Source organism: Perognathus longimembris, chromosome 12 (genome assembly GCF_023159225.1).
Source record: "Perognathus longimembris pacificus isolate PPM17 chromosome 12, ASM2315922v1, whole genome shotgun sequence".
Lineage (NCBI taxonomy): Eukaryota > Metazoa > Chordata > Mammalia > Rodentia > Heteromyidae > Perognathus > Perognathus longimembris.
Genome location: NC_063172.1, coordinates 27,202,283 through 27,216,423, shown reverse-complemented (window position 1 = coordinate 27,216,423; position 14,141 = coordinate 27,202,283). Strand labels below are relative to the sequence as shown.

Below are 14,141 nucleotides of genomic sequence, written 5' to 3'. Positions count from 1 at the left end.
AGTGTACATGTTAGCAATTTAAATCACTCTCTGAATTTCTTCTAATATATGTGATCTCAGGAGAGTATTTCTCACAAAAAAAAGAATATTGGGGAAAATGTACATTTAGTGCTGTGGCAAGGACGCCAATAAAGAATCTGGCATATTAAAATAATATATTAGAATATTAGCATGAGGAAAGCCAGGTGATAGATACATGGAACTATTTTTGCAACAAACATCTTAACCATCCGTAAATGTCTCAAAACCATTCAAGAAAAACAATATAAGGCAGAACCCACCTATAGCCACTCACTGAGCCCACCAGCCTTACTCTTTTCTGAAGTTTCTCAAGCATTCCTTCAAAAGTCATAAACAGAGCTGGGAATGTGGCTTAGCAGCAGAGTGCTTGCCTAGCATGCATTAAGCCCTGGGTTCCTCAGCACCACATAAACAGAAAAGACCAAGTGGCGCTGTGGCTCAAAGTAGTTGAGTGCTAGCCTTGAGCAAAAAGAAGCCAGGGGCAGTGCTCAGACCCTGAGTCCAAGCCACAGGACGGGCAAAAAAAAAAAAAAAAAAAAAAGTCAGAAACACTTCACAACCAAAAGTTACAGGAAAGAATGGAAACACAGCAACCACCCCATGGCTGAGCATGTTTGCACATGAAGGAGTACACAGCATCTGCTGAACAAGGAAAATTAATTTATACTGTTTTCAAAGTCTGTTCAGGAAACAGCATGGCAAATATTTGCACAGGCTAAAGTACCTCATTTACCAGTCTTTCATAATGTGCTACTGGTCTGCAGACCAGTTTCTCTTCTGCAACTAGACTGTAACCTTATGAGCACAACATAGGTTTTTCAAAGCTGTCCTTTGAGCATGTTACAGTTCCAGAAAGGGGCAACCTCAATGAATTTTTCTTGACTTCAAGGTAGTAACAAAAATTTGGCAAAGATGAATTATGACAAATAATTTCCTCGCATTCTGGTTTTAATTGCACATCTACACACACAAATGAAACAAAATCAAGGACAGCAGGAAAATGCCATCCTCAAAACAGCTAAGAGCCACTAATGTAAGGAGGAAAAGAAAGCTAAGAGCAGTAAAGAACTGGCAGTTTTGATCCGGTCAGCTGTCTTTGTGGTGCTGAGGCTGAACTCCACAGGCTAGGCAACCCTCTACCACTTGAGAAATGCCTCTAACCAAAACAGCTTCTTTTTTTAAATAGCGGAGGGATGGTAAGTGAAGAAGTCTTTTCATTTTCTTTGTAGGGCTGGTACTGGGGCTTGAATTCTCCCTTAGCTTTTCCCCTCTACCACTTGAACCACACTTCCACTTCCAGCTTTTTGGTAGTTAATTGCAAATAAGAATCCCAGACTTTTCTGACCAGACTGGCTTCAATACCAGGATCCTCGGATTTCAGCCTCATAACTAGCCACTAGAGGCCAGTTGGTAAGAGCCTTTTTAGTGGTGAACTTCATACAGTGGTCTCCCCGATGAGCACAGACCATTCAGACACTATGAAAAGCACTGCTCAAAATCAAGGAAACTCTTACCTGGAAAAAACCATCCTAGAAAGTGACTAGAACTTGGCTAGTCTTGTTATGCATACAAAATATTCTAGTCAGAAAAATTTTCCGTTTCATCGAACCAGATAACTTAAGGTAAGACTGGGAGAAGACAGGGAAGGAAGGGGAGACACTGTACTCATAAACTGATGTGTTGAATTTAAATTCCTTTGTACAACTTCTGAAATTTGAAAAAAGAATCCTCTTCAAAACAAAAAAAAACCACAACTTTTGGTTGGATGGCGGATGGCCCACACCTGTATTTGTAGCTACTCAGGAGGCTGAGATCTTATAGTCCATGAGACCCAAAAAACAAAACAAAACAACACAGGCACTAAGGCCCCAAGTTCAAACCCAAACACAATACAACAAAGAGTATGAATGAAAAATAAATACAGATCTGTTTTACATTCACAGTAGTTATTGTAATTTCCATCTCAAAAAATAACCAGCAAGAGCTGGGCACCAGTGGGTCTTGCCTGTAATTCTAGCTACTCAGGAGGCTGTAGTCTAAGGATCACTGTTCAAAACCAGTCTGGGCAGGAAAGTCCATGAAGACTCCAAGTGACTACAAAAAGCCAGAAGTGGAGCTATGGCTCAAGTGGTAGAGCTGCTAGCCGTGAGTAAAAAGAGCTTACAGACAGCACCCCCAGGCCCTAAATTTAAAGCCCTAGTACAGGCATTTGGAAAAAAAAAAAAGTAGACATATCCTCAATTAAGAAATGTCACTTAACGAGCTTATTTATGTAAGATTTCTAGAGAAACAAGTGATGTTACAGAGTAATAACTTGACAAGTGCAAATTTTTGTTCGTTGGGTTCTCAAGACTCACTTGTATGTCTCAGCTAGCCTCAAAACTGTACTTCTCTTACCACAGCCATCTATATGTTGGGCATTTAATACCACATCTGACAGATTACATTTATCTTGGTCAAAAGGCCAAGAAGTGAAGACAAATTACTTTGGGGCAAGAAAACAAAGCCACTACTACAATGTAAAAGAATAAATAAACAATGCACAAACCCAACACGCAAGGCCTTTAATAAAAACCTTGTTTTCATCGTCTACGTATTATAATAACCCTACTAAATAAGTTATCTCTGTTTTCTTAACTTTGTCCACCAAATTTACTTTCTTCATGCTTACAAAATGCATCAACTTCCACTTCTCATATCACATCAATCAGGTTATCACAAAAAGAAACATACCAACAAATTTATACCATGCCTTTGGGTAAGAGGCATGGGGATGCTAACCATCTCAGGCGTTCCAGGCTGTCTTTTAAGAGTAGACCTGGTTTCAGTTCAGGTGAAAATCTAGAACAGCTCATCACCTGAATTCTGAAAAGAGCAGATTTACCCTGGAACACAGCTAATCTCGTGAAGCCGTTTGTTCTCAACACTTTTTCTCCTGCACCACAAAAACACAGCTTGATTTAATGGAAAGGAAAATAAAAATCTATTTGTTCATCATAGTGCTCCATAGACCAGATGCTACTGTGATCTTTATAGTCTAGAATACAACAGAATACAATCTTTATAATCTAGAATACAATAACTACATTTAATGAAATTTTAAAGTCTCTTTACATATAATAGTATAATCTTAAATTAACATGAAAATTTGCTGTCAAAATGTAATTCTTAGGATGAATGACTTTTTCCTAATAAAGTATTGTGACAAACTGAAGTCAAGCAAAGTTTTAAAGTATATAAATTTCCATAATAAACTATACAAAGACAAAAATAAACACAACATGCACGAGACCCTGGGTTTGATCCCTACTCCAAAAGGTCCTATGGGGTTTTTTTGTTATTTTTTTACCATGGCTGCAATCTTCCTACTCACAATTCCCACAAAGCTGAAATGTGTCCAACTTTCTTGTTGAGATGGGGTCGATCCACTAACTTTTTGCCAGACTGGCCTCAAACCTCCATCCTCCCAATCTGTTTACCAAATAGCTAGGATCACCAGCAAGAAAATAAAAACTAGGGAGTGACTGTAACAGAAAAGCACTCAAGTTTACATCAACTAGGAAAGAGATTAGACTTTAAAATAGAGGTATAGCACTTAGGAGAGAAATCCAAAGGTGTAAGTCTCCTGAACAACTAATATACTGTGTCTATCAAAACAAACAGGAAGTGGAAACATATTTTGAGGAGTGGGAAAGTGGAAACATGTTTTGAGGAGTGGGAAAGGGGGGACACAGAAATGGAGGGTGAGCTAAAGGAATCTTTATATTTAATGTACATTAATTATATAAAAATAATGTAGGGACTGGGAATGTGGTTTAGCAGTAGATGCTTGCCTAGCATGCATGAAGCCCTGGGCTCCATCCATTCCTCAGTACCACATAAACAGAAAAGGCTGGATGTAGTACTGTAGATCAAGTGGTAGAGTGCTAGCCTTGAACAGAAAGAAGCCAGGGATAGTGCTCAGGCCCAGGATTGGCAAAAATAAACAATGTAGCTCAATAGCAGTATGCCTACACAATTGCAATATACCTCTCAGTCATTCATCTAAAAGAAACCACTAAGGTGCCATAGCACAATGCATCCCCAAAGTGCTGTGTTTAAACAAAAGGAAATAGACTTGTGATTCCATTCCTATAAACCCTAAAAATAGAGCAATATCACAGCAAAAAGAAAGCAAAACAAGCTAGGCACTGGTATCTCACACCTCTAATCCTAGCTACTCAGGAGGCTGAGATCAGAGGATCACCGTTCAAAGCCAGTCTAGGCAGGAAAAAAGTTCGTGAGACTTTTATCTCTAATTAACCACCAGAAATCTAGAAGCAATGCTGTAGCTCAAAGCGGTAGAGCATCAGCCTTGTGCAAAAGAGGTCACATGGTGCTCAGGCCCCAAGTTCAATCAAGCTTTCAAACCCCACCACCACTAACACCTTAAAAAAAAAAAGCAGATCTAAGGTGCTAGCTAACTTTGGGGTGGTGAAAAATGTCCTGTATCTGCACTGTGGTGGCCATTACCCAACTGTACATAGTTTTCAAAACTCAACCTATACACTTAGGATGGATGAATTGCTCTGTATGAAAATATAACTCAATAAAGAAAAGATGAAAACCAAAAAGTAAAAATTTTCATTAAGGTGAATGATATCACAAACCTAATATAATATTTGCTGGTATGCAAATAAGATAAAATGCATTTACAAATGAGATAACAGTATATGTTAGCATTTTACTATCATGGCAAAAAATAAAAATGTTATAAACAGTTATCTAAGAACTTGCCATATTTCTCTTTAAAGGAGTTATTACTACCCTTATACTATGTCAAGAAAGTGAGAAATATTTCATTACAGAATATCTTAAAGCTAAGTTGCATTTACTATCATCTCTATATTAACTTTTCACATGACTTATTCTTATGCTTTGATATACTCCCATAGGAAAAAAATTACATTTCAAGAACCTTATTTATCAGTAATAAAACAAAATATATATAATTAAAAATATAATTACAAATGACTGTGAATATAATGCTGACACTCTGGTAGCAAATAAGTTGGACTGGGATGGGGGGGGGGGCATGGCCCAGTGGAGCCTAGCATGTTGGCGGCCATGCATTTACCTAGAAAAAAAAGCTCCAGTACTGAGCTTTCAGGAACCTGTGCCTTATTTAATTTCAGAGAGAGCTTTTTCCTCAAGGCTAGTGCTCTACCACTTGAACCACTGCACCACTTCCAGCTTTTTGGTAGTTAATTGGAGGTGAGAATCTCACATGCCTTCCTGCCTGGGATGGCTTCAAACAATGATCCTCAGATCTCAGCTTCCTGAGAAGCAAGTATTACAGGCATGAGCTACCAGTGCCGGCTCCTGTACCTTCTTTTAAGATTAAAATCCAAACAAGTTTTCTTTTAAGATTGTCAAGTTTATAACATGCTAGCGCTCAATTTTATTTAGATTATCAAATTATCAATCAAAAAGCAGTAGTAAAGAGACAATAGGAAAATCTGAAAATATTGAATTTTGGCACTCAAGTATTTTGAGGTGTTTTTTAAGGCATAAAGGGAAAGAAGACTGAAATACAACTAACCAGGATGGTGCTGGGAAATGTGGCTTAGTGGTAGAGTGCATGCATGAAGCTCTGGGTTCAATTCCTCACCAGCACATACATAGATGAGGTGTTTTTTAAGGCATAAAGGGAAAGAAGACTGAAATACAACTAACCAGGATGGTGCTGGGAAATGTGGCTTGTGGTAGAGTGCATGCATGAAGCTCTGGGTTCAATTCCTCACCAGCACATACATAGAAAAAGCCGGAAGTGGTGCTGTGGCTCAAGCGGTAGGGTGCTAGCCTTGAGCAAAAAGAAGCCAGGGACAGTGCTCCAAGCCCCAGGACTGGCAAAAAAAAAAAAAAAAAAAAGACTAGTCAGGAATTCACAACTGCTGAGAATAGATAATGAGTATGATGGGTATGTGGATGCTCATTACACCATTCTACTTTTGTTTATGTTTGCATTACCCATAGTAAAATGCCTTAAAATATTCAAGGAAAAACTTAACAAAAATAAATCAGTAATTCATAACTATGGCAAGCTAGGAAAAAATATATTTGATCAGACTGCCAAGGCATCATCATAATAGCAGAAATATAGGTGGAAACTGTAATCTCTTTCTTATTCAGATGTACATGAAACAGGATAAAGATATTACGTACATCCTTGTATAACACAGTTGTTTCCTTCAATATACCCTGTAAGATGTACTTAAGTATAATTTGACAGTCTCCAGTTATCAAATTTGCCTTTAGATACCATTTTCTAAATAATTGTTAGGGGGAAAAATCCTTCCCCAATTCCATCCAATATTTCTAACTGCACTCTTTGTACCCTGTAATTTCCATCACTAGTGTCTGTATACTTCTAGGTCTATGATTTAATCACTAAATTCTTGATGTATAAAATTGGTCTGCTTTTGATTTTTAACTTTTTGTTTGGCTATTTTATATCCTATTTTTTACTCTTTCCTTAAGCAATTCATCTATTAAGCACGACTGTACTTTTCCAGTACAGTTTTTAGATAATCTCAATCATCAAAACAATTAATTTCCCACTTATGTGATGCTCTATGGCATACAGCCTAATACTTGGGTTTTTATTCTTGGTGAGGTTTCTTGTTGTTTGCTTTTGTGTTTTGTTTGGTTTTAGGAGGTCTGGTTGGTGGCTCTAATTGGTTTTAGTACAGCACAATGAAATTCCAAGCAGCAGCTTTCATTTTATAACCTCTACTCAACAACTGTTGTTCAGCTCAGTTTAGCTTCCCTGACATACTTTCTGGCTCCTACTGAAAGGGCAATGATACATCTTATTCTCTAAAACTAAGAAAAATAAGCATTTATTTAGTAAATGTCTTACTCTGTGCAAACTATCTCACACTTTCTCATCCTTTGGGGTTTTTTTTTTGGGGGGAGGGGGTCGGTCCTGGGGCTTGAACTTGGCTTGGGCACTGTTCATGTGCTTCTTCTGCTCAAGGCAAGCACTCTGCCACTTCAGACACAGTGCTACTACTCCTATATTTTTTTTCTGTCAACACTCTCCAACATCACCTCTTCACTATACTGTCCAATAAGGAAAAAAACAACCAACTACAAGGGGCCTTGAGGCACCTGAAGATACCTAATTACCAAAGGATTGACTTAAATATTTATGTAATTTTAATTAACCTCATACAGTAATGTATTAAAAACAGGAACTTAATGCTGCTTGAATTGTTTTTCATAAAAGTCATTTCCATTTATTTTTATATCTATATGCATTGAAGAATCTAAGTAGGGATTCTCAACCTCAGCACAAGTTGTGTACGTTTTGAGGGGCTGCCTTGTTCATTACAAGGCTTTTGGTACCATCTCTGGCCTCTATCCACTAAGAAGCTAGTAGCTAGGTCCCAGCAGTGACAACCCCCCCTCCCCCCCCAAAAAAGTGCTCTAAGGGGCATGGCCTCTAATGCCAGCACTGAGGCTGAGGCAGGACCATCTCAAATTCAAGACCAGTCTAAGCTACATAGTAAGAGACTCTGTTTCAAAACTACAAAAAGGGCCTATCCAGGTTGCAGGAATAGCTCAAGTGATACTATATGTACTTCACATGTCTAAAGCCCTGAGGTCCATCTGGACACTGTCAAATACTGCCTGTGGTCAGGTGCCAGTTGCTAACACCTAAAATCCTAGCTATTCAGGGGGGTGATTTCTCAGGATTTAGGTGCCAAGACAGTCTAGGTGGGAAAGTCTATCACCAACTCATTATCAAAAAGCAAGAAGTGTAGATGTGTCTCAAGAGGCAGAGAGCTAGCCTTGAAGCACACATACACAATCACCTGGAGATGTAAACTTCCTACAAGTTAAAGACAAGAAATATTGGTGTTAAAGAAACTATAGAGTCTGAGCTGGGAATCCGGCTAAGCCCTGGATTTGACTCTTCAGTACCACATACACAGAAAAAGCCAGAAGTTGCGCTCTGGCTCAAGTGGTAAAGTGCTAGCCTTGAGCAAAAGCAGCTCAGGGACAATGCCTAGGCCCTGAGTTCAAGCTCCAGGACTGGCAAAAAAAAAAAAAGTCTAAAGTCTTTACTCAATACCAAGAATACTGTACATGTTCTTTGAATTCCAGCTTTTTACTTAGGAACCAGGCAACTATATGAAAGCAGTCACAAGTAACCATCTCTTCATAATATTTTCCATAGAACTCACATTCTGTGTTTTCCTATTTATTATTTCAAGTGTTATTGCCAGACCTTGAGGGGATACTATGGCCAATCTAGAGACTGAGATGGGAGGGAGTAGCAGCAAGGGAGAGAAAGAGAAGCTACTTTCCTATCAACAAGCACGTTGGTACTTTATAGTGCCCTTCTAGTATTGCAACCTAGAGGGGAAACTAGTGGATAAAATCCCTTTTGATATGACAATCAAGACTGCTTAGCTGCATAATATATTATAGTGCTAAAAAGCAAAAGATCACAGGAAAATTCCACATACAAACAATGGGAACTGGTTTGTATTGGAACCAATCTGAATCCTAAAGAGTAACTTGGGGCTAAGCCATCCCAGGCCCACAACAACCTTAATCTGGTATTGGGCAAGAGTTCAATCTCTGATCTAGTCTAGTATTGGGCAAGGGTTCAGAGTGAGCCCCCTACAAAACACAAAAATCAAATCTAGAGTCCTAGCAAAGGTTGCAAGAGGAGAATCAAAACTGAAGACAGGTGACTGCCTTAATGTCTATGTTACTCAAGACAGTAGAAATAGTCTAGAATACTATAAACCCTAGTCCAGAGTCCTGGACTTTAAAAAGTTTTAAGTGGGAGATGGGGAGAGAGAAGATTATCACAAGAATCTCAGCTGGCTCTCAGTAGCTCACACCCACTGTATAAGTTCCATAAACCTCTGGGTTTGTTTCTGTAGCTCACTGGGGAGAATACTGATCTACCTAACGTTTCAGGCGTTTTTCCAGGTACTAGTAAACACCTCTAGCACTCCCTTCAAGTTCAACATTCAGCTCTATGTTCTTGGTATGGTTCTGCTGTTTCTCTTACATAATATAAAGCAAAAACATGGCACTAATTGAAGAAATTCACTGGAAAAATCCAGTTGAACTTTCTCAAAGGGAAATTCATTTGGGTAAGAAAATATTAATGGCCGGGCACCAATGGCTCACACCTGTAATCTTAGCTACTCAGGAGGTTGAGATCTGAGGATTGAGGTTCAAAGCCAGCTAGGGCAGGAAAAGTCTGTGAGACTCCAATTAACCTCTAGAAAACCATAAGTGGTGTTGTGGCTCAAATGGTAGAGCGCTAGCCTGGAGCTCAAGAAATCGAGGGCAGTGCCCAGGTCCCCAAGACTAGCAAAAAAAATGCAGAAAAAGCTGGGTGGTGGTTGCTTACTCCTCCTACCTACAATACTAGCTACTCAGGAGGCTGAGTTCTAGAAAATCACAGTTCAAACCCATCCCAGGCCAAAAAAAGGAAAAAAAAAAGGCCATAAGAATCCATCTCCAGGGGCTAGGAATGTGGCTTAGTGGTAGAGTGCTTGTCTAGCATGCACGAAGCCCTGGGTTTGATTCCTCAGCACAACATAAACAGAAAAGGACGAACGTGGCACTGTGGCTCAAGAGGTAAAGTGCTAGCCTTGAGCAAAAAGAAGTCAGGGACAGTGCCCACACCCTGGGTCCCAAGACTGGCAAAAACACCAAAAAAAAAAAAAAAAAATCCATCTCTAAGCTGGGAATGCGGCTTAGTCGTAGAGTGCTTGTCTAGCATGCATGAAGCCGTGGGCTCCATTCCTCAGTACTAAACAGAAAAGGCCGGAAGCGGCACTGTGGCTCACGTGAATGCTAGCCTTGAGCAAAAGCTCAGGGACAGTGCCCAAGCCCTGAGTTCAAGCCCCAGAAATAGCAAAAGAAAAAAAAAAAAAAGACTCCATCTCCAATTAACCAGCAACAATAACAACAGACTGGAGCTATGGCTCAAGTAGTAGAGTGCCAACTGAGGAGCAAGCTAAGCAAGCCAGAGACCCTTAGTTCAAATTCCTTATCATTGGAGGGAGAGGGGTTCTCTTTTGGAACTCTCAAGCAACACATTGATCCAATTACTTTGCCAGTAGGTATACAATAAAGATCTTTGGGTACCTTGACTATCTCAAATGGTACTTTACAACAGACCAGGCACTAGATACAACTATGGACCACTATTAACTAGAGCACCAATCTATTTTCTCACCTGCCATTTTTATGCAAAACATAGTAATCCAGTTGCCTTTATCCTTATACATAAGTCTCACAAATTCTAGTTACTATATTTTGATACTACAAGAATCAAACTGATTATTTGTTTATACTAGTAGAAAAAATTAAGTTACTTTGAAAAATACATTACCTGTAACTTTCTCAAACACTTGAAGCAAAAGGAAAACCTAAGAGTGAATCAAAGTGGGAGGGGAATGTGGCTTAGTGGTAGAGTGCTTGCCTAGCATACATGAAGCACTGGATTTGATTCCTCAGTACAAGAGAAACAGAAAAATCCTGAAGTGGAGCTGTAGCTCAAGTGGTAGAGTGCTAGCCTTGAGCCAAAGAAGCTTAGTGACAGGGCCCAGGCCCTGAGATCAAGCCCTAGGACAGGCAAAAAAAAGTGAGTCAAAGTATCCTCAACAACTGCAAAACATGTTTTGGTATGCATAGCCAGTATGCATAGGCTAGTGAGGGTTCTTGGTACATAAAGTTAGGACTACTACAAAAAAAATGCCAATTTCTCTCTCAGAAGCAGTTTTCTAAGATACAAAACAAGTTACAGAACAAACATTACAATATACTTTCATGAACGACAGTAGAGGTATCCTTACTAGCCTGGTTCTAAAATTTACAGAAAAGTATTATGTTAACGTTAACGTCTTTCGAAAGAGCTCTAATAAAATTAGAGTAAAACTCACCTAAGGAAATGCTATCTTAAAGGTAATTTCTGTGCTTTAATGGAGCTAGAAATAACTCTAAAAAAATATTTTCAAAACCTAAGTTTCACAGCATGTATTTTAGACAATATGGCTACACAGCAAAAATTAGGCAAATCCAAACCCAAAGCGAAAAGCTACATTACCAGCTTTGGATTTAAGAACTATCTGCCCCACTGAAGGGGTCAGACACACTAAAAGGAAGGCCAGCTAGCCTTACCAAGTCAGGCCTCTTTCTCTTCACAGGAAATGCATGACAAACTGGGCGTCATGAGACTTAAGTCACCCAGCCACTTAGCAAAAATTACACCTAATTTCTAAATATGTAAACCAGATGGCTATACTCAAAAGAAATACAGAGGGCAGGGAAGCATTAGGGAAAAAGGAGGCTTAAAAATGTCCCTCTTTTTGACTTGTAAACCATCTGGCCCATCATTAGATCTGAGTCCTAACATTCTAAAATAGGCTTTCATGGAGGCTTCCTCCAGTTCCAGAGTCTGTTTTGCAACGGGGAAGGAACTTTTCCTGCATTCTCAGTTGCCTGAGAGCACGAAGCCCTGCAACTTAACATCCTAAACTGACCAAAAAATAAAAAATAAAAATAGGTAGTTGGAGGGAGTAGGAATTCAAAACCAAAAGCCTCATGAAAGACAAAAAAAAAGTAAATCAAAATTCCTCCACCACCCATAGCAAGCCCAACCCAGAAATTTACAGCGTGTTAAGAAAAGCAGCATTGCGAACTGCAAGCGTAAGAGTTCTTTTTTTTTCCGTTGACACTCTACGCACGATTTTCAGCTGTCAAATTACAACTCAGGAAAACACTATCATTAGAATAAAAAAAGGAAAAGAAAAAAAAGCTCGCACCACAGGGACCGGGAGCAGGAGCTGCCAGAACCATTTCTGAGGAACGAGAGCAAAGGGAATCCAATCCACTTCCCCATCACCCCCCCTTCCCCTCTCGGGGGCAGGCAAACCTCACTGCAGGGGCTGAAATTTAATAATAATAACAATAATCATGGCGCTGCCACCCTTCCCCCCTCCCCCACCCCCGCGCTCTGCCGGGAATCGCTGCCGCCGGGCCCCCCACCCCCGAGGCCGGGCACAGCCCAGACCACCCCACCCGACCGAGCTCGCGGGGGGGGGGGGGGGAGAGGAGGGGGGATCTGGGGCCAAAGTCTGGCCCAACCTAACCCGAAGCCCCGGCCCCAGCTTCTCCTCTTCCCTCCCTCCCTTTTTTTTTTTTTTTACCTCCACCATCCCCCATCCGCATTGTCTGTCTCAATTCAACTTTGACTAATATGGATTCCTCCGGCAGGGGCCCGGCGGTGATCACCGCCCGCCCGCCGCCCCCGCCGCCCTCCACCGCCGTCGAGTTCCCCGCGGCTCCCCCAGGGCGCGGAGGGGGCTGCGGCGGGGTATCCGGGCCGCCCCGTGCTCCCCCTCATCCAGCCCCCGGATCACAAGTTTGCCCCGAGCCGGGCCTACAGGGGGCAGCAGGACCCCCCACGGTCGGCCGGCCGGCGCGTAAACACCGGCGCGGTGCTGCGCGGCGCGGCCCGGGGGTAAGGGAGGGGGCAGCCCGGCTCGGGGGGCGGGGGAGTGGGGAGGGCGGCGCGCACCTCCCCCCCCGCGGCCCGCCCGCCGCCAGCCCAATTACCTGTCATTGAGCTGGTCCTCGGTCCCCGGCAGCGGGTGAACCACGAAATGGATGGACGTCATGGTGCTTCCTCCTCGCCCTCGCTCCGAGGACGGCCCCCGCCCGCTCTCGACCCCCCTCCCCGAGTCCTTTCCCTTCCCCAAAGCCCACAGCCACTGCCTCCCGGTCCCCAAACGGAGGAACGCGAACGCTGAAGGGCCGCCGCCGCCTCCCTGCCGGGCGTGTGTCCGCGGCCCGGCGGTCCGGCGGGGCAGGCAGGAGGGCGGATCAACGCGCCACCCGCTCGCCCGGCCGCAGCGCGCCGGGGCGCGAGGCCGGGGCCAGGACGGGGGCGCGCCGCGGCCAGCGGCAGCCGGTCGTCGGGAATGGGGGCGGCGAGGGAGGGAGCTGCGGTCGGGGGTGGTCCCGACGGCGGACGGGATCGGACGGAAGGGGTGGCTAGGAAGGAAGAGGAGCCCGCACCGCGCGTCACTGGCGAGGAGCGACCGCCAGCGCGGCCGCCGCCATCTTCACTTCTGCCCCAGTTTCACCGTCTCGCAGGCGCCGCGCCGGAGCGGCGGGGGAGGGGCGGACGGGAGAGGCGGTGGGAGGAGACCGGCGGGCGGGGGCACGGCCGCGAGGGGCGGCGCTCCGGGAAACGGGCGGCCAGGCCCTTGCGATTGGGCGGCTTAACGTTGCCGAGCCACGACGTTGTAAGGCGCGTGTCGATTGGCGCGTTCGGCCCTCGAGCCCGCCCCCCGGAGGGCGGGGCGCCCGGGAGTGAGTGTTCTCGGGAGCACGTGTTAGGGAGGGACGGAAGAGGCCAGAGGGATGGAGGGAGAGATGCGGAGGGAGGGACGGCCCGGCTAGGGAATCCGGAAGGGCGTGCGCGTGCGCCTGCGTCCCTAAGGAGAGAGGGGGATTAGGGAGCTCTTGCGCGCTCTGATTTCCCTGGGGGCAGCCCTAATTATTTTGCAGATCCTGGGGGTGGGGGGCTTTTGTTTTTGTTTTTCTCATCCTTTCTCCACAATTGTATTTAAAGTGGAACTGTAAAATCAATTAATGGAAAGGACAGGCACAGCTTTGTATGGTAGTTATGTAAGGGCCTCATCAAAGAGTGACTTTGCAGGAACTTCTTAAATCACCCTAGTCTCTGTCTTCCACCCCCACCATCAGGATCCTACACAAAGACAAAATGTGGAAATTTCCACTAGTTTTCTCATTTTAAGTGACTAATGTTTTTTTGGTTACACCTAAATAAAAGGTGATAGATATCTGTTCTATAAAGAGGTTCTTTCATTCTTCATGATGGCAGATTACTAAATGAATCTTTCTGGGTTTTTTTTTCCCCCTTTGGAACTGGTTCCTACCTTCTTAAAGGTTCCTGCAATATGTTTTAAAAAATGCATTTTTCAGGGTAAAAAATGGTAATTTTAGTCTGGTGTTCATCAATCAGAGGCTGTATTAGAACATGTTTCCTTTGTTAATGCAACATACACGTGCTT

At 43.1% G+C, this 14,141-nt stretch overlaps 1 protein-coding gene and 1 long non-coding RNA gene across 5 annotated transcripts in view; both read right to left on the bottom strand.

Annotated features, from left to right (window-relative positions):
* Positions 1-13,200, bottom strand: part of Ubr5 (ubiquitin protein ligase E3 component n-recognin 5) — a 111,230-nt gene extending 98,030 nt beyond the window's left edge. For 3 of the 4 annotated variants that reach the window (XM_048359065.1, XM_048359066.1, XM_048359067.1), the window contains exon 1: positions 12,658-13,199. In XM_048359065.1, coding sequence (XP_048215022.1) covers positions 12,658-12,719 — 62 coding nt within the window. In that variant the 5' untranslated portion in view covers positions 12,720-13,199. Of the gene's footprint in view, positions 1-12,657 lie in introns of all 4 variants that reach the window. The other variant, XM_048359068.1, reaches the window with a different exon arrangement.
* LOC125360905 lies at positions 328-2,836 on the bottom strand. The gene is made up of 3 exons (XR_007212826.1): positions 2,678-2,836; positions 1,189-1,193; positions 328-339 (listed from the first exon to the last, which is right to left on the bottom strand). It is a non-coding gene; the product is annotated as an uncharacterized LOC125360905 (long non-coding RNA).
* Positions 13,201-14,141: the final 941 nt, after the last annotated feature.